The sequence below is a fragment of the Ahaetulla prasina genome, chromosome 2 (assembly GCF_028640845.1).
Source record: "Ahaetulla prasina isolate Xishuangbanna chromosome 2, ASM2864084v1, whole genome shotgun sequence".
NCBI lineage: Eukaryota > Metazoa > Chordata > Lepidosauria > Squamata > Colubridae > Ahaetulla > Ahaetulla prasina.
In genome coordinates, this window is record NC_080540.1 from 8488718 (window position 1) to 8509281 (window position 20564).

At 46.2% G+C, this 20564-nt stretch overlaps 1 protein-coding gene across 1 annotated transcript; it reads right to left on the reverse strand.

Moving 5' to 3' along the window:
* Positions 1 to 985: 985 nt before the first annotated feature.
* LOC131193135 (zinc finger protein 180-like) lies at positions 986 to 3376 on the reverse strand. The gene has a single exon (XM_058173026.1). The coding sequence runs from the start codon at positions 3370 to 3372 to the stop codon at positions 2716 to 2718; it is 657 nt and encodes a 218-aa protein (XP_058029009.1). The 5' UTR covers positions 3373 to 3376; the 3' UTR covers positions 986 to 2715.
* Positions 3377 to 20564: the final 17188 nt, after the last annotated feature.

Sequence of the window (20564 nt, forward strand, 5' to 3'; positions counted from 1 at the left end):
ATCTGAGAGTTTATGGTTTCCCACTAAAAGATCAAAGATCCATCCCTGCACCCACAAGTCCATCACATGGCCCAATATTTCTGGTGCAATTACTGCAGGTTCAAGTCCCACTAGGCCCAAGGTTGACTCACCCTTCCATCCTTTATAAGGTAGGTAAAATGAGGATCCAGATTATTGGGGGAAATAAGTTAACTTTTATATAATATACAAATGGATGAAGACTATTGCTTGACAGAGTGTAAGCCGCCCTGAGTCTTCGGAGAAGGGCGGGATATAAATGCAAATTTAAAAAAAAAACCCGTCCCAACTGGAGACAACCCCCAGTCACTCCCATCCAGGTGCAGGGTAAATGTCCTTGATTCTCAGAGAAAGGAATGTTTTCATGGCTAATCCTCCATTGACTCCTTGTAATTCCCTCCCCCACCGCTCTTTCCCCCGCCGCCCCCCCAGCACAAAAGGTGGCAGCCCTGAAGCTCCAAAGAAAAAGATGGCTTCCAGGACTGACAGGATTGGAGAGGCAGAAATCAGTGGAGAGCCTCCAGTGATGTCCCACTGCTTCTTTCAAGTGTGACAAGGAGGGGCACTGGGCCGCCAAATGCAAATCCACTCATCTTGCCCAAAGGTGACCCTGAGGTTTTCCAAAAAGCCCACCAAGCTGCCACCACAAGCCCACGAAACAGCCCTGAAAAGAATGGAGGTTGTAGAGTTCATCCCATCCTCCAAAGATGGCGAGAGAACTTTGACTAGCCCACATGGAAGGTTGTGGCAAGAGTGTGACTGACTCTGATGATGACCCTCTTGTAAGTGGCCCAGTCACTATGGTGACAGTCCTCATTGAACTTGTAGTCCAATCCTCAGAACGAAAAACCACCTTAGTGGTCCTTCTGCACTCAGAGTGTCTAGTCAACCCTGCTCTGGTTGAGAAGCTGGGGATGAGATTTAGACCAATCATGGTGCTGATGAAATTTTGCCAGTTGGATGAGCTTGTGGGTTGGATTCTGAACGTTTTGTTACCAGACTAGGTAACATCTTCAGCGGAGTTTAGGGGATCTATTCAATGACTCCTAGGGAACTGGAGGACTTACGGGCTTCGATAGACAAAAATTAAAAAAGGGGGTTGAAGTACAACTTTTGTTTTAAAAATTTCTTCAAGTGCTAGAAGATAGCTATCATGTCCCTACTAATGAGCCTTTATCGTTTTTGTTGCTCTTCTCTGCACACTTTCCAGGGTCTCAACACCACTTTTAAATCACGGTGACCAGAACTGGACACAAGTATTCTAAGTGTGGTATCACCAGCACTGTGTAAAGCAATTCTCTCTTTTCTTGTTGTCTGGACATTATTTTTCTGTTGATGCAGTTTAGGACTGCATTGGCTGTTTTTGGCCGCTGCAGCACAAAACTGGCACAAGGGGTACTTGTCCAGTTCTCATGTGCCCCAGGCATAGATGGCCTGCCCTTTTGGAGGTCTCCCAGAGAAAGCCACCATTTTCAGTGCACCCACAACTTCTTAACACAGTCTAGTTTTAAGGTAGCAAAACAGCAGTTTGTCCCACTCCCAGTGACTCAGAAGCAGCCACCATATTGACACAAGAGGCAGCCACAGCAAAATGGCAGCTGCTTCCACAAGTCCACTGCATGGTCCAGGGATGAATCTTGGGCTCAGTCAAAATAACGGCTCTTTCCATAAGGCACTCACGCAGCCCAAAGATGCAGTCCTGTCCTCTGTCCCCACATGAGGTTCAGAAATCTTCAAAAGGTATAGAGGAGGCAGCTGTGATGCATGGTAGGAGGAAGTCAGGCCTAAGGATTGCAGGGATAAAGTAGCAATGGGGATCCTGTGGGAGAGGAATGGCCTAAGGGGACCTGTAAGGAAGGGAAAGGCCTGGGAGGACCCAAAGTTTGGGATAGGGAAGGCCTAGGTAAACCTGGACCTGTGCTAGGCCTCCAAGAGCTTCTCCAAACTCTGAAGTAGCCACTATTGAGCTTAACAACTTGCACATTCATTTCACGGCTTTATCAGGGAGAGAAGAGGGTGGGGGTAATTCATTTATCCACTGATACCACATCCAACCAAAATTGGCAGGGCCCATTACAGTTGTATCTCGAGGACTACTTGAATTGTAGGGAGGAGGGAATAGAGATAGCTGGGGTGCCGTAGCCAAAACAAAAGGCTTTCCCTTGGGAACCAAGGACATTCCCATAGGTGCTCAGGAGACTGAGATCATCTAGCAACCGGACTATATGCAGATTGGACCATGTGACTGATTGTGGAAAATGGCAAAAGTTGACTTTTAATTAGGTGAAAACCACCGGAACCTTTAGAGTCGGTTCTCACCAGCTTGTGCCAATATGACATATCCAATAAAACTATCCTTTAAGGAATCTACCCATCTTGGAGTGTTGTTTGATATAGGTATGTTACTTGGAACCTTGACAGGAAACACCACATGCTGGAATTCCACAATCAATGTAATATATGATATCTAGAAACAGGTAGTTCACCTTTAGCAAATAACAGATTCCACATTTTTTCTTTCCAACTACAGGTCTAAACCTGCAGTGTGTTGACTAAAATAGATCAGGCCAGTATTCAGAGTCTATTTCTCATCTACACTCTCAACAGGAGTTCAGAAATAAAATTCAAACCTTCACCAAATTCATCAACTTTTGCTTCATATGAATTTTATTATATGCAATAAGGATTTATTTAGGCCTAAAGTACTGTCCACAAACTGGACATTTCAGAGGTCTCTCCCATGTGAGTCCTCTGGTGTTTCACCAGGTTAAAATTGAAACGGAAACTTTTCCCACAATCAGGACATTCAAAGGGTTTCTCGCCTGTGTGAGTCCTCTGATGTATTACCATGTGGGACTTCTGACGGAATTTTTTGCCACAAACAGGACACTCATACGGTTTCTCTCCTGTGTGAGTCCTCTGGTGTTTCACCAGGCGGCTTTTCTGACTGAACCGTTTCCCACAATCAGGACATTCAAAAGGTTTCTCGCCTGTGTGAATCATCTGATGTATTACCATGTGGGACTTCTGACGGAAATTTTTGCCACAAACAGGACACTCATACGGTTTCTCTCCTGTGTGAGTCCTCTGGTGTTTCACCAGGAGGCTTTTGTGACTGAAATTTTTCCCACAATCAGGACATTCAAAGGGTTTCTCGCCTGTGTGAGTCCTCTGATGTATCACCATTTGATACTTCTGGCAGAATTTTTTGCCACAAACAGGACACTCATACGGTTTCTCTCCTGTGTGAGTCCTCTGGTGTGTCACCAGGAGGCTTTTGTGACTGAAATTTTTCCCACAATCAGGACATTCAAAGGGTTTCTCGCCTGTGTGAGTCCTCTGGTGTATCACCATTTGGGACTTTTAACTTTTCCCACAAACAGGACATTCAAAGGTTTCTCTCCTGTGTGAGTCCTCTGGTGTATCACCAGGTGGAATTCTGACTGAAACTTTTCCCACAATCAGGACATTCAAAGGTTTCTCTCCTGTGAGTCCTCTGGTGTATCACCAGGTGGAATTCTGACTGAAACTTTTCCCACAATCAGGACATTCAAAGGGTTTCTCTCCTGTGAGTCCTCTGGTGACTTTCCCACAATCAGGACATTCAAAGGTTTCTCTCCTGTGAGTCCTCTGATGTATCACCAGGTGGAATTCTGACTGAAACTTTTCCCACAATCAGGACATTCAAAGGGTTTCTCTCCTGTGAGTCCTCTGGTGTATCACCATTTGGAATTCTGACTGAAACTTTTCCCACAAACAGGACATTCAAAGGGTTTCTCTCCTGTGTGAATCCTCTGGTGTCTCATCAGGGCTTCTGTAGTTGAACCTTTTCCCACAATCAGGACATTCAAAGGGTTTCTCCTGTGTGAGTCCTCTGATGTATCACCATTTGGAATTCTGACTGAAGCTTTTCCCACAATCAGGACATTCAAAGAGTTTCTCTCCTGTGTGAGTCCTCTGGTGAATCACTAGGTTGAAGTTGCGTGTGAAACGTTTCCCACAATCAGGACATTCAAAGGGTTTCTCTCCTGTGTGAGTCATCTGATGACTGGTGACCTCATATTTTGTGATGAAACTTTTCCCACAATCAGGACATTCAAAGAGTTTCTCTCCTCTGTGAATCTTCTGGTGAATCACTAAGCTGGAGTTGTGTCTGAAACTTTTCCCACAATCAGGACATTTAAAGGGTTTCTCTCCTGTGTGAGTCATCTGATGACTGGTGACCTCATATTTCCCACAATCAGGACATTTAAAGGGTTTCTCTCCTGTGTGAATCCTCTGGTGTACCACTAGATGAGAATTGTGATTGAAACTTTTCCCACAATCAGGACATTCAAAGGGTTTCTCTCCTGTGTGAGTCCTCTGGTGAAGCACCAGGCTGGAATTGTGACTGAAACTTTTCCCACAATCAGGACATTTAAAGGGTTTCTCTCCTGTATGAGTCCTCTGATGATTCACCAGGCTACCATTCTGACTGAAACTTTTCCCACAATCAGGACATTCAAAGGGTTTCTCTCCTGTATGTGTTCTCATCAGAAGGAGGAATTTGCAGTGAAACATTTCCAATCAGGACACTCATACGGTTTCTCTCCTGTGTGAGTCCTCTGATGTATCACCAGGCCAGAATTCAGACCAAACTTTTCACAATCAGAGCATTCCTGGTGAGAGTTCTCTAATGGATCACCAAGTTGCCAAGTTCAGTACATTGGGAGCACTTGTTGGGCTTCTCTCCTGTGTGAGTCCTTTCATGAACCACAGGAGCTGTTTTGAATAAACCTCTCATTAGTATTGCTTTTCTCCAATGTGAATCATTTTGGGCATACTCAGTTGCGATTTGAAATCTGCACGTTTCCCACAATAAACACGTCTGTAGATCTGCAAAAGGGGATCACGTGACACTAGAACACAGCAGCCATCATAAATGGGAGTTAGCTGCCAAGCATTCAAATATAAATCACGTGACTATGGGGCTGCTGCAATAGTCATGATATATGGTCATAAATCAGTTTTTTCAGTTGGCGTTGTAACTCCGAACAGTTACTAAATGAACTGTGGTAAGTTGAGGACTACCTGTAACGTATCCTTGTGTTCCGCATACTCTACTTTTTCCAGTTTGAAATCTCTACTTGATCACCTGCTGGGGAAGGAGGAGAGTTTTGTGGTTTTCTGAAGGATATGGAAAATATTTTGATTTCTGGCTGGATTTGTTTTCTTTTTTAACGTTGCTTGTTATTCTGTTGTCCGGAGTGCTCTTATTGGCATCCTCTTTGCCTGTAAGATTCAAAGACAAAAATTAGCCTGCCCTTTGGCTCAGAGTCACCACCATTTTCAGTGCACCCTCAATTCTTAACAGTCTACAGTGTTAAGCAAACAGAAGAGTTTGTCCCACTCCCAGTGACCAAGAAACAGTCACTATATTGACAGTCATGCCTAAGGACTTTTAGGGATCAAATAGCAGTGGGTACCCTGTGGGGAGGAATGGCCTATGGGGATCTGGGAGGAAGGAAAGGCCTGGAGGACCCAAAGGTTGGGATAGAAGTTTTGAAGGCGCCTGCACTGTACATTAATCTGACGGATTCATCAGGAGAGAAGGGGTAATCTCACTTAACTCACAACATGCAACCAAAACTGGCAGGGCCCTATCTCAAGGACAAGTTGTTCTGGAGAACAAGGAATATAATCTATGATATCCAGAAACAGGTAATTCATTCCCACAATGGAAGAATGGCTACAAAACCTGATGGAGTTAGCAGAGATGGATAGACTGCTTTGATTAAAGCCATTTGTCTGAAATGGTGTAGGGTTTCCTGCCTGGGCAGGGGGTTGGACTAGAAGACCTCCAAGGTCCCTTCCAACTCTGATATTATTATTATTATATAAAAAAAAGAATAGGAATAATTTTGTTTGTACATGGAAACTGCTTTTGGACTTTGTTCTTGAGATAGAAAAAAAATGAAAGTTTGATTTTGGGTTTTGTTGATAAGTTTGTTGTAGATATGGCTGGTTAATATTATCATATAAAAATAAATAGTTGAGGTTTTATGTTAGTACCTTATTCTAGTGCCCCAAAAGGAGTCAGAAGTCAATGCTTTTCTTTTTCTTTTCCCCTTAACCCTATACTTATCTTGCTCCCCCTTTTCCTCCCTTCTACGATTATTTTCATTTTTGTTTGCAGATCTGTCTTTTACATTTTCAGCAATTAATACAATTTTTGTGGGAAAAAAACCCCAAATACTTAGCATTGCAAAACGTTACTACGAAATACAACAGGAAATGCTGGGGATAGATTATACAATTGTAGATATATGCATACAGGAAAAATAGAAATAAAGAAACCTACAAATTTATATAGTTGGAAAATCCATGTGTTTTCAGCCTGAAAAATGTCCCAAAATGGTTACAGTCAAACTTTTCAAACTACTTTTAGCGATGTTTGGTTTTAATTGATGAAATGATGGCTAAAGCCTCTGCAAGATTTGAAGCACCAGTTTTTTCTGTGGAAGTTCTGAGATCCAAATAAGGGCAGAAAATACTTTCCACCACCACTCTGGTGTCATTCCTATTGAAGCAGTCCTCATTTACTGACTGCATTTGGGACTCGCATGTGTCACTAAGCAGCTTGATCATGAAGCATGATGTCATGTGACAGAGCCAACTTACATCTGTTCCTCTGCAGTTGTGGGTTGTTAAAGGCAATTTCAACTAACTGTGGCCTGCCACCTCCTGCCAGCATCCCCACTGATTTTGCTTGTGTGAAGCTAGCTGGGAAGGTCACAAAGGGAAATCCAAGTGTGGGATGCTGCAACCATCATAAACTTTGGCAGAACCATAATTGGTGCAACCCCTTCCACCTTCATAACCACAGGAACTGCTGATTTGTTCAGGTCACTGCACAAGTGGTACAATGAGCACTAATTTGTGGACCAGATGTATGTCTGCCTTTAATGTGCCATTGTAACTTTGAAGGCTCAGGGAACAAATGGTAAGTGAAGACTACCTATACAACTGAACATCCCAAAGGTTCTCAAAGTTATTTTTAAAAAAGTGCTGGCCATTGGTTGAACCTGATTAATACATGGATGGGGCAATAATAGGGAAACGCCATGCTTGTTGGCTAGACATGGAAATAAAAAAGCAAAAACCCCAGAAGAGATTTCAGATATTACTGCCAAAAAACCCAGCAGGTCCATAACAGAACAACACAGTTGGAAGGGATCTTGGAGATCTTCTAGATCTAGAGCAATCCCCTGCTCAGTCAGGAGAGCCCATACCATTCTGGATAACTGGCTGTCCAGTTTCTTCTTAAAGGTTCCTGAGGAACCTGACAACTCTGTGGTGCAAAAGATAGAGGAGATAATTAGAGGGTCAGCTATACTGGATCCTTAATCCTTTGAACAGGAAGGTTCGTTTGAATTGAAGAAATGAAAGAGCAACCAACATGACTGGGGGCTTTATTTATTTATTTATTTATTTATTAGATTTCTAGACCGCCCTTCTCCCGAAGGACTCAGGGCAGTGTACAGCCTTATTTAAAACACATAAATACACAATACAAATCCCAGATTTAAAATACATTTAAAATGAAATATTTAACAGGCCAATTTAAACTAAAACAGTCATAGACCAATATATAAAACCCTTAAAATTTAAAAATTATAGATAGATTAATACAATTAAAATTAAATTAAACTAAATATTAAATTAAAATAAATATTTAGACTAGTCCCGCCCGATTGAATAGTAGTCTTCAGTTCCCGCTTGAAGGTACGGAGATCGGGAAGTTGGCGTAGCCCTGGAGGTAACTCATTCCATAGGGTCGGTGCTGCCACAGAGAAGGCTCTCCCCCTGGAGGCCACCAGCCAACACTGTTTGGCTGATGGCACCGGGAGCAGGCCCACTCTGTGGGAGCGCATAGGTCGTTGGGAGGCTATCGGTGGCAGAAGGCGGTCTCATAAATAGCCCGGTCCTAAGCCATGGAGCGCTTTAAAGGTGAGCACTAGCAACTTGAATTGCACCTGGAAGGCTACCGGCAGCCAGTGCAGGCCGCGCAGGATAGGTGTTATATGGGAGCAACGTGATGCTCTCACGATTACCCGCGCAGCCGCGTTCTGGACTAGCTGGAGCCTCCCGGTGCTCTGCAAGGGGAGCCCCATGTAGAGAGCATTGCAATAGTCCAGGCGAGAGGTAACGAGGGCGTGAGTGACCGTGCGTAAGGAGTCCCGGTCAAGAAAGGGGCGCAACTGGCACATCAGGCGAACCTGATAAAATGCTCCCCTGGTGACGGCCGTCAAATGTTCTTCTAAAGACAGCCGATCGTCCAGGAGAACGCCCAAGTTGCACACCCTTCCCCTGGGGGTCAGAACTTCACCCCCCACAGTCAGCGAAGGCGTAAGCTGACTGTACCGGGACGCCGGAACCCACAGCCACTCTGTCTTGGTGGGGTTGAGTTGGAGCCTGTTCCTCCCCATCCATACCCGCACGGCCTCAAGACACCAGTCCATCACCTCGACAGCTTCGTTGAGGTGGTTCAGGGTGGAAATGTACAGCTGAGTATCATCAGCGTACAGATGATAATCCACCCCGAAACCATGGATAACCTCACCCAGCGGCTTCATATATAGATGTTGAACAGGAGAGGCGAGAGAACCGACCCCTGAGGCACCCCACAAGTGAGGGACCTAGAGGTCGATCTCTGCCCTCTCCCACCACCGTCTGCGAACGATCAGAGAGATAGGATGAGACCCCCTGATAAACGGTCCCCCCCACCCCCAATCCCTCCAACCGCCGCAGCAGGATACCATGGTCGATGGTATCAAAAGCCGCCGAGAGATCTAACAGGACCAGGACAGAGGAACATCCCCTGTCCCGAGCCCTCCAGAGGTCATCCACCAACGCGACCAAAGCCGTCTCCCGGTGCTCTTCAAGGGGAGCCCCATGTAGAGAGCATTGCAATAGTCCAGGCGAGAAGTAACAAGGGCGTGAATGACCGTGTGTAAGGAGTCCCGGTCAAGAAAGGGGCGCAACTGGCACATCAGGCGAACCTGATAAAATGCTCCCCTGGTGACGGCCGTCAAATGTTCTTCTAAAGACAGCCGATCATCCAGGAGAACGCCGAAGTTGCACACCCTTCCCCTGGGGGTCAGAACTTCACCCCACAGTCAGCGAAGGCGTAAACTGACTGTACCGGGACGCCGGAACCCACAGCCACTCTGTCTTGGTGGGGTTGAGTTGGAGCCTGCTCCTCCCCATCCATACCCGCACGGCCTCAAGACACCAGTCCATCACCTCGACAGCTTGGGGTGGTTCGGGGTGGATATGTACAGCTGAGTATCATCGTTCAGATGATAATCCACCCCGAAACCTTGGATAACCTCGCCCAGCAGCTTCATGTTGATGTTGAACAGGAGAGGCGAGAGAACCGACCCCTGAGGCACCCCACAAGTGAGGGACCTAGAGGTCGATCTCTGCCCCCTGCCAACACCGTCTGCGAACGATCAGAGAGATAGGATGAGAACCACTGATAAACGGTCCCTCCCCCCCCCAATCCTTCCACCCGCCACAGCAGGACACCATGGTCGATGGTATCAAAAGCCGCCGAGAGATCTAACAGGACCAGGACAGAGGAACATCCCCTGTCCCGAGCCCTCCAGAGGTCATCCACCAACGCGACCAAAGCCGCCTCGGTGCTCTGCAAGGGGAGCCCCATGTAGAGAGCATTGCAATAGTCCAGGCGAGAGGTAACGAGGGCGTGAGTGACCGTGCGTAAGGAGTCCCGGTCAAGAAAGGGGCGCAACTGGCACATCAGGCGAACCTGATAAAATGCTCCCCTGGTGACGGCCGTCAAATGTTCTTCTAAAGACAGCCGATCGTCCAGGAGAACGCCCAAGTTGCACACCCTTCCCCTGGGGGTCAGAACTTCACCCCCCACAGTCAGCGAAGGCGTAAGCTGACTGTACCGGGACGCCGGAACCCACAGCCACTCTGTCTTGGTGGGGTTGAGTTGGAGCCTGTTCCTCCCCATCCATACCCGCACGGCCTCAAGACACCAGTCCATCACCTCGACAGCTTCGTTGGGGTGGTTCGGGGTGGAAATGTACAGCTGAGTATCATCAGCGTACAGATGATAATCCACCCCGAAACCATGGATAACCTCACCCAGCGGCTTCATATATAGATGTTGAACAGGAGAGGCGAGAGAACCGACCCCTGAGGCACCCCACAAGTGAGGGACCTAGAAGTCGATCTCTGCCCCTCTGCCAACACCGTCTGCGAACGATCAGAGAGATAGGATGAGAACCACTGATAAACGGTGCCTCCCACTCCCAATCCCTCCAACCGCCGCAGCAGGATACCATGGTCGATGGTATCAAAAGCCGCCGAGAGATCTAACAGGACCAGGACAGAGGAACATCCCCTGTCCCAAGCCCTCAAGAGGTCATCCATCAACGCGACCAAAGCCGTCTCGGTGCTGTAACCAGGTCTGAAGCCGGACTGGAACGGGTCTAAAAAGACAGTTTCCTCCAGGTATTGGGGAAGCTGATATGCTACCACACTCTCAATAACCTTCGCCAAAAAGCGAAGGTTGGAGACTGGACGATAGTTCGCCAATACAGCTGGATCCAAGGAAGGCTTCTTGAGGGGCCTCACCACTGCCTCTTTCAGAGCAGCGGGAAAAGTGCCCTCCAACAAGGAGGCTTTGGTAATTCCCAGGAGCCAGCCTCGTGTCACCTCCCGTGTGGCCAGTACCAACCAGGAGGGACACGGGTCCAATAAACATGTGGTGGGATTCAGCCTAGCCAACAACCTGTCCATGTCATCGGGAGTCACAGGATCAAACTCAGCCCAAATAATATCCACAAGACTCGTCCCCGTCCCCTCGTCCGGATCTATCCAATCAGTGTCCAGCCCATCCTGGATTCGAGCGATTTTATCAGACAGATACTGTACAAAATCCTCAGCACGCCCCTCCTCCCCTCCCTTCTAGCAAGGCTTGAGGCGAAAACATCTGAAGAACAGTTGTAGGAATTGGGTAGGTCTAGTCTGGTGAAAAGGAGGATTAGAGGTGACATGTTCCAATACTTGAGGTGCAGCCACAAAGAAGAGAAGATTAACTTCTTCTCCAAAGCACCAGAAGGCAAGAGAAGAAGTAATGGATGGAAACTAATGAAGGAGAGAAGAAATTTCCTGACAGAGACCAGTGGAAGGGCTTGTCTTCCCAACTTGTGGGTGCTCCTCACTGGAGGCTCTGAAGAAGATACTGGACAGCCATTTGTCTGAAATGGTCTAAGTCCTCATGCTTGAGCAGGGGGTTGGACTACGTGATCTCCAAGGTCCCCTCCAAGTGTGTTTTTCTCTATTCTATTCTCTATTCTAGTTGCTTCTCTGCTTCGACGCTGTGGAGGAAACCCAGCAGCCTTTCCTGCTCCCAGCCTCTCCTCCAATTGGTCCTCCACTCACCCACCATCTGTTGTTTTGACTCTTGGAACAGCATAGAAGCTACTCGGCCACCACCTTACTCTCATGAGCGATCCAGTGGATCCTGCACTCCTCTCCCCTCCCTTTTAGCAATGCAGTACTTGATGGTTTTAACTCCTTAAAGCTCAATCCCAGCTGCCTCCACTTACTGTAGTGACGGCTTTCTAGGCGCCGATGCTGCCCATCTGACCGCCATCTCCCAATAGGAGAGGGTAAGACAGGCGCGTCCCGTCTCTACCTAGGAAGGCATTTATAAGACGTTTCCACCGATTCCATGCCATTCAATCATTTTCCACTCCTAGCAGCCGATGCAAGTGAAAAAGTGAAACCTGACACTTAACTTGTGAAGATTACCTACAGGCTGAGCCCTAAACGTTCATGAAGTTCTTACAGAATAAGAATTGGAAGAGATCAACTGGAAGTGGCCAATGCCTGGAATGCACTACCTGGCTCTGTAGTTTCTTCCCCAAAACTTTAACCTTAGGCTGTCTACTATAGACCTCACCCCATTCCTAAGAGGTCTGTAAGGGGCGTGCATAAGCACACTAGTTAGTGCCTAAATGCACTAACAAGGGAGATCAGAGCAGCAAAAAGAAGCTGCTCTGAAAAGCTAAAGAATCAGTTTTCAGCAAATGAACCAGCAAACATGTGGAAAACTCTTAAAAATACCACCAGGTATGGCAAACCTCCTTCCCAGGCTGAAGGTAATCAACAACTGGCAGATGACCTGAATGAGTTTTACTGCAGGTTTGAAAGGAAACTACAGCCACCTATCTCCACAACCCCCATCTCAGACACACCAACAACAGCCAAGCCTCCTACAACTGACCCCATCCCATTGGGTTCACAACCTCTAGTGATCACAGAAAAGGAAGTGCAGGACCTATTTCACAGACAAAAGCCAGGAAAAGCTCCAGGCCCAGACAAGATAACTCCTTCTTGCTTAAAAGTCAGTGCTGACCAATTGGCCCCCATCTTCACCCATATTTTCAATAAATCACTAGAGAAGTGCTATGTTCCTTCTTGCTTCAAACGCTCTACCATCATCCCAGTGTCAAAGAAGCCCACCATCAAGGAACTGAATGACTATAGACCAGTTGCTTTAACATCTGTAGTCATGAAAACCTTTGAAAGGCTAGTGCTTTCCTACTTGAAAAACATGACGGATCCGCTGATCCCTTGCAACTTGCATACCGAGCAAATAGATCAACAGATGATGCTGTTAATATGGCTCTGCACTACATCCTACATCTTGAGTCCCAAAGACCTATGTAAGGGTCCTCTTTGTAGACTTTAGTTCAGCATTCAATACCATCATTCCAGACACTCTTCTAACTAAGCTAAACCAGCTACAAGTACCGGAACAGACTTGTAAGTGGATCACAAGCTTCCTAACAAACAGGAAGCAGCAGGTGAAGCTAAGCAAGATCACATTAGATACCTGTACAATTAGCACAGGGCCCCCCCAAGGCTGTGTGCTCTCCCCACTTCTCTTCTCTCTGTATATCAATGACTGCATCTCCAACGATCCATCTGTTAAACTACTGAAGTTCGCAGATGACACAACAGTGATTGGTCTCATTCGAGACAATGACGAATCCGCATATAGACGTGAGGTCGAACGACTAGCCTTGTGGTGCGATCGAACCAATCTGGCACTGAACACACTCAAAACTGTAGAAATGGTGGTAGACTTTAGGAGAAACCCTCCCATAATTCCACCTCTCACAATATTTGACAACACAGTATCAACAGTAGAAACCTTCAAATTTCTGGGTTCTATCATATCGCAAGATCTCAAATGGACAGCTAACATCAAAAACATCATCAAAAAAGGATAACAAAAAATGTTCTTTCCGAGCCAACTCAATAAGCTCAAACTGCCCAAGGAGCTGCTGATCCAGTTCTACAGAGGAATTATTGAGTCTGTCATTTGCACCTCTATAACTGTCTGGTTCGGTTCTGCAACCCAACAAGAAAGACACAGACTTCAGAGGATAATTAGAACTGTAGAAAAAATAATTGCTAACTGCCTTCCATTGAGGACCTGTATACTGCACAAATCAAGAAGAGGGCCGTGAAAATATTTACAGATCCCTCACATCCAGGACATAAACTGTTTCAACTCCTACCCTTAAAACGACACTATAGAGCACTGCACACCAGAACAACTAGACACAAGAGCAGTTTTTTCCCGAAGGCCATCACTCTGCTAAATGAATAATTCCCTCAACACTGTCAAACTACTTACTAAATCTGCACTACTATTAATCTTCTCATTGTTCCCATCACCAATCTCTTCCAATTATGACTGTATGACTGTAACCTATTAATCATCACCGATCTCTTTCCACTTATGACTGTATGACTGTAACTTTGTTGCTGGTAATCCTTATGATTTATATTGATATATTGACCATCATTTGTGTTGTAAATGTTGTACCTTGATGAAGGTATCTTTTCTTTTATGTACACTGAGAGCATATGCACCAAGACAAATTCCTTGTGTGTCCAATCACACTTGGCCAATAAAATTCTATTCTATTCTATTCTATTCCTACCGTCCCTATCCTAATGTTTTCTTTTATTTGTATCCTTTACATATATTTATAATTATGTTTATACTTGAATCTGTCATAAAATACATGCTTAACGAAATAAATGAAATAAAATAAAGTAAATAAATAGATAAATTCTTTAAGCAGGGGGCCCTATACATTTATAAGAAAAAAAGGGAAGAGATGCTGAGAGTGACTGAGTTTCATACCTTCTCTGAGCTTTTGAATTTCAGCTTGTATTCTGATTGGTTGTCAGACTCCCATGGGGCCATGCAGGGGCAACTCTGTAGGCTGTCCCAAGTCCCATGCTGGTTGAGCCTTGCTGGGTGATGTAATCTTCCTAGCTACCATGTGGTCAGTTTTGTTGCTAGATGGGTAGAGGGCTAATCCTATCTTTGTTGGATAAGAGCATTTGCCTATGAATAGACCTAGCTATCTCTTAAGTGAGGACATCTGTTGTGGGCTATTGAAGATGATGGGGGCTATTAATAGTGAGTCCATTTCCTGCTTAAAAACATGTTTCCCCATTTCTCATTCAGGAAAATATAATATTCTGCCTTTTTAATATTTTCTAAAATACTTCATTCTTCTAGGAGATGGGTGGGTGCCAACTTCCTACACAGCATTTTATCTTCATTCTTGCAGACCCTAAAGAATTGCAACCTTCCGAATTTCCAGAGGAGGTAGATTATCACCTTGATTATTCCAAGGCAGGCACCTTGGGGAAAAAACCTTGGAGGGCACTACTTTGTAAAAAGCTGATCTAGAGATTCCTGATCTTTTTTTGGCTTGACTCTCAGTGGAGATCAAAACTGCTCTACATCCTGTTAGAAGAAAAATCCAGGTCCAGTTCCAAGCCGGGAACAAAATGGAGGCTGTTTAAGAAAGGAAGTCCATTTATTGATGAGCAGAACCAGCCTGTGGTTCCAGGGCAGCTGACCAACTGGTTGAATGAGTGGGTGGATCTTTATAGGTGTAGGAAATTAGCACCCACCCCTCTCCTAGAAGAATGAAATATTTTAGGAAATATTAGAAAGGCAGAACATTATGTTGCCAAGCCCCGGCTTGCCATACCTGGGGGGGATGGGGGAACAGCTGCGGGGATGGCGGGACGGCTAGTTGAAAGGGAAATCTTCTAGTCCAATCCCTTGCTGAAGCAGGAGGCCCTGAGGAACATCTTTGTCACCCAAAAGATAGAGGAGGGAATTAGAGGGTCAGCTATACTGAACTTAATGCTAAGAGAGAAGACATGGAAGAGCAACAAACATATTTGGGGGCTTGAGGCTAAAACATACAGAGATGGTTGCAGGAGTTGGGTATGGCTAGTCTACAGAAGAGAAGGAGGGGGGGGTGAAATGATAGCAGTCTTCCAATATTGGAGGGGCTGCCACAAAGAAGAGGCTCAACTTCTTCTCCAGAGCATCTGAAGGCAGAACAAGAAACAATGGATGGAAACGAATCAAGGAGAGAAGCAACCCAGAAACAAGGAGACGTTTCCTGACTGTGACCAGTTTGCCTGCAGAAGTTGTGGCTGCTCCATCACTGGAGGCTTTCAGGAAGAGACTGGACAGCCACGTGCCTGAAATGTATAAGGTCTCCTGCTGGACCAGGGGGCTGGACTGGATGACCTCAAAGATCCCTTCCAACTGTTCTTCCTCATTCTAGTTGCTTCTCTGCTTCCACGCCGTGGAGGGAACCAAAGAGCCCGAATTGCTCCCGGATTCTCCTCCGACCTGCCCTCAACTCACCTTCCAGCTGATGCTTCGATCCTTGGAAGAGGCGAGAGAGCCGCTCTGCACGCCACTCTCCTCTCGCGTTCCTTTCCGAAGAAGGAAGTTCCTCTGTCACTTCCCCTCTCCTTGCATCCTATCTAGCAATACAGTACTCGATGGTTTTAACTCCTTTAAGCTCAACCAAACTCCTTTAAGTTTAAAACTCCTTTAAGCTCAACCACAGAGGCCGCTATCTTACTGTTGGCTTTCTAGTCTATCTGACTGCCATCTCGTGATAGGAGGCCGAAAAACAGGCTTGTCCCTTCTCTACCGATGCCATTTGCCAGATCGCCTCACTGATTTCATGCTATCAAGTCACTTTCAGACTCCTAGCAACTGATCTTTGCAGCTGAGCCAAATCAAATGGAGAAATGTTTAAATGTCTTTGTTGTTCTTCTCTGCACTTTTTCTAGAGTCTGAACAACTTTTTTGTATCCTGGTGACCAAAACTGGATGCAGTATTCAAAGTGTAGTCTTACCTGTACAGTATAATGCAGTACTAACACTGCATGTGATCTTGACACTATCCCTCTGGTGCTGCAGACGAGGACTGAATTGACTTTTTAGGCAATTACAGCACACTATGTGCTGCTCATATGTAAAAGTTTCTAGGTCCCTCTCACAGTTACTTATTTTTCTCACCACTGAATTGCATTTTTTTGGAAAGGATCCAGTGGTCACATGTGTGAAGGTCCTTCTGGGTGTCATTTGAAAATTTGATGAGTTCCCTTTCAACCTCTTCATCTCAGTCAAGCATGAACAAACTGGATATTCTAGATGTAGCACTCAAGCTGCTGTCCCAAAGATTCTTTTCAAAACCCACATTTTGCAGGAGTAGAAGCCCAAAAACTTCAACCAAAAACTGTCTACTATTGACCTCACCCCATTCCTAAGAGGTCAGTAAGGGGCGTGCATAAGAGCACAAAAGTGCCTACCGTTCCTGTCCTATTGTTCCCTTTCATTATGTCAAATTAATATAGTTATATTAATATACTTTTGCTTATATATTATGTTTGTGTATACTGTTGTGACAAAATAAAAAAAAATTACCAGCAAGCTATCAACAGAAATCCTGAGGGCCGGCTGCTTCCCCCAAGGCTTGTCTTTGTGAGACTCCAAACTGTAGAGAGCTTCAGTGCAGAGTCAGTTAGCAACCAACTGGCGGAGTCAACAGGTACAGAGATGAAAAAAAGTAACTGCCGCTTGAAACCTCTCTCAGCATTAAACAGGTAAATAAGTTGCTGCCAATCAAACAATTTTGATTGCAGGGCTTTAGTGAAGGGGTTAAACACAGAGAGCTTTTGCGCCTAGAAAGGAGACAGGAAAGGGATCCAGTTGCAGGCCCCTCCTGCCCCATTTCTAGGTCTCCTAACGCCTTAAGCCAGGGCTGCTGCAGGAATCCCCTTTCAAGGAGGGGCGCTCAAGAAGCGCCAGGGGGGCAAGAGGGGCGCTGCGAGAGGGAGAGGGGACCAGGAGGAGGGTGAAATCCCCAGGTGCGGGAAGGGGAGGAGGGATTCTTTGGGGGAGGGAAGGAGAGCCCCCCCTCCCCTTCCGACTCTCCGCCTTTCCTTGCAAGGTTTTCTGCTCCGTGGGAACCGCTGCGCCGCCGCTTCTCCTCCTCGGTGGCTGCTTCTGCGAATGGCTCTCCGGTCCCCTTAAAATTCTCCTTCCAAGCCCCCCTTTCCCCACAGCCCAACATTTGATGCAGCCACACTCGGGGATGGGGGGTGGGGGGGAGGCTTGAACCCTGCTAGGAGGAGCCCAGTGGCATCTGAATGGCGGGTGATGGAGACCTGAGAGGCGTCCAGATGGGCTTGGCCAATTTTATTTATTTTTATTTATTGATCAAATTTATATACCGCCCTATCTCCCGAAGGACTCAGGGCGGTGTACAGGCATTTAAAAACATATAAATACAATATAAAAACAATTAAAAAACTTATTCTAAAAAAGCCCGTTAATTTAGAATTAAAAATATAAAATAAAACCCAATTTAAAACCAGTAATTTAAAATCTAGCTCAGTCCTGCACAGTTAAATAAATATGTTTTAAGCCCGCGGCGGAAGGTCCGGAGGTCCGAAAGCTGACGAAGTCCGGGGGGGTAGCTCATTCCAGAGGGTGGGAGCCCCCACAGAGAAGGCCCTTCCCCTGGGTGTCGCCAGACGACATTGCCGCGCTGACGGCACCCTGAGGAGACCCTCTCTGTGAGAGCGCACGGGTCGGTGGGAGATATTCGGTAGCAGTAGGCAGTCCCGTAAGTAACCCGGCCCAATGCCATGGGGCAGCCATGGGCAGCCCAGTCCAGGTGGGCTTGCTTGGAGATGCAGCATCTGAACATTCCTCTCTTAACATGCCCAGATACCCTTTCTGGTGACTGCTGCATCCCCGTTTCTCTCTCCCCATGTAAGGAAACAGCCCTGTCTGTAAAGGTTTTCAATTTAAATTTCAGTTCTTTTACGGATCGTATATCTATTCTGAAAAAGAAGCTCTTTGCTGTTTTGTACAGAGATCAGGGGGTTTCTGTGATATATGTGTGTCTCTGTGTGTGTGTGTGTGTGTGAGAGAGAGAGAGAGAGAGAGAGAGAGAGAAGGAGAGGTCTTGTGTGGGGCAAGCCTGAGGGAGAGGATAGGATAGCAGAGATGGGTTTCAGCAGGTTCTGACCTGTTCTGGAGAACTGGTAGCGGAAATTTTGAGTAGTTCGGAGAACCAGTAGCAAAAATTCTGACTGGCCCTGCCCCCATCTATTCTCTGCTTCCCGAGTCCCAGCTGATCGAGAGGAAATGGGGATTTTGCAGTAACCTTCCCCTGGAGTAGAGAGGGAATGGAGATTTTACAGTATCTTTCTCCTGCCACGCCCACCAAGCCACATCCACAAAACCGGTAGTAAAACCTTTTGAGACCCACCACTGGATAGGAGGGTCTTATGTGGGGCAAGCCTGAGGGAGAGAACGGGATAGGATAGGAGAGGCTTCTGTGTGGCAAGCAGAGGAATCCATGAATGAGCAGTGGCGGTGGGAGGAGAGATCAGCAGGCAATTCAAGAGAGAGAGAGAGAGAGAGATGAGAGTGTGAAAGAAAGGAAGAAGGGCCCATCAGCCACATGAATACCACCTCATCATGTGTCCTGCCGGCTAGGAGAAGACTGACCATCACCCCACCACGTGACCTGCCTGCTGAGAGGAGACTGACCACTACGACACTACATGACCCAGGCCAGTAGAGGTGCCTTACCGAGGGACCAGTGTACACCAGTGGCCCTATCAAGAGGGCAAGGAGAACCTGGACTCCAGGAGCCCTTTCAGGGGTAGCGCTGCATTTAGAAAGATAAAAGAATTTTAGGTCAAGAGAACAGGCCTGGGAGCTCTAAGAACTGCCTACAGAGCATTTTGGGGAAGAGAGACTGGTGTGCACAAGAGTCAGGTTGGTTGAGCTCCAAAGAGGCTTCTGTTGTTGGAATAAAATGCCATTTGGAGAGTTTCTGTTTATATTGTATCCTCCTAGTTATTCCATTGCAACCTTCCTTTTTCAATTTTCAGTTTTTCTCCAAATTTCAGGTCTATATAAGGCACAGAATTTCTCTTGAGTCTCTCTGCTTTCGCTTTCACTTTCTCTAAAGATTTCTGAAAATATTTTAATATAATGTAATCCTTGGAGCACTTCAGAACGTATTAACTTCAGCCTGGCACATGGATGATGGTATTTTGACTGAGCTTTTTTAAGGGGGAGGAGAGAGATCCATTTTCCCCAAGTGAAAGGATAGATCAGTCTAGATCAGGGATTCCCCAACCCCCCAGTCCTTGGACCCAACACTGGGCAGTGGCATGTCAACGACTGGGCTGCAGAAACAAGCCCCAAATGTAGGATGCAGGCAGCATGCAAAACCACGCCTCTTTTGGTACGTGGAAAAATACCAGGGAATGGGGCCCCTGTGCCCAAAAGTTGGAAGCCACTGGTCTAGACTGATCATTTTTAATACAAAACAGTTCGTTAAGTTTAATGCCAAGGGCATTCCACACACACGTTCCCACATATTTTAGTACTGTTAAAAATAATTTTTAAAAGTTCCTTGGCATAGGATACAGGCAAAACAAAGAATGAACATTCATATGAACGTTCTAAAGAGCCGAGATGGCACAGTGAATAGAGCGCATTACTGCAGGCTACTTGTTTAGCTGCAGTTTGGCAGTTCAAATCTCACCGGGTGAAGGTTGACCCAGCCTTCCAGGTAGGTAAAATGAAGACCCAGATTGTTGGGGGCAAGAGGCTGACTGTAAACAATTTAGAGTGGGCTGTAAAAGCACTATGCAGCAGTATATAAGTCTAAGTGCTATTGCTAAGTGCCATTTTGCCCGCATAGTTCTCCAGTTTTTAAAAAAGACCTTGATCTTGACCCTGGCTCAAAAGCAGTTGTCAGACCTGCCCCAGACCTAGGAAAGAAAAACCCTCAACTACACTGGGTTGAAGCAAAAAGTTATTTTAGTAAAAAGATGTTGGCTGCAGTAAGGTCAGGCTAGCTCTGGATTTTGTACGGCAAAAGATACAGAAAGGATTCCCCTCATCTCAGCCCTTTCCCCATGACCAGTCCGTCTCCATCAATCAGAACTCATGAAGATGTTTTTGAGAACCCTGAGAGGTTTTGGAATAATAGGCATTCTTTCTCACGGTCCCTGGCCTTGGATTCTGGTGCGAACAGGTACTGCAAAGTGGTTTTCAACACCTGTCATTCCCTAGTCCCTATTCA

What these genes read in the sequence shown, in the direction of transcription:
- LOC131193135 (XM_058173026.1), bottom strand. Translation starts at nt 3,372, where the DNA reads ATGGTGATACACCAGAGGACTCACACAGGCGAGAAACCCTTTGAATGT.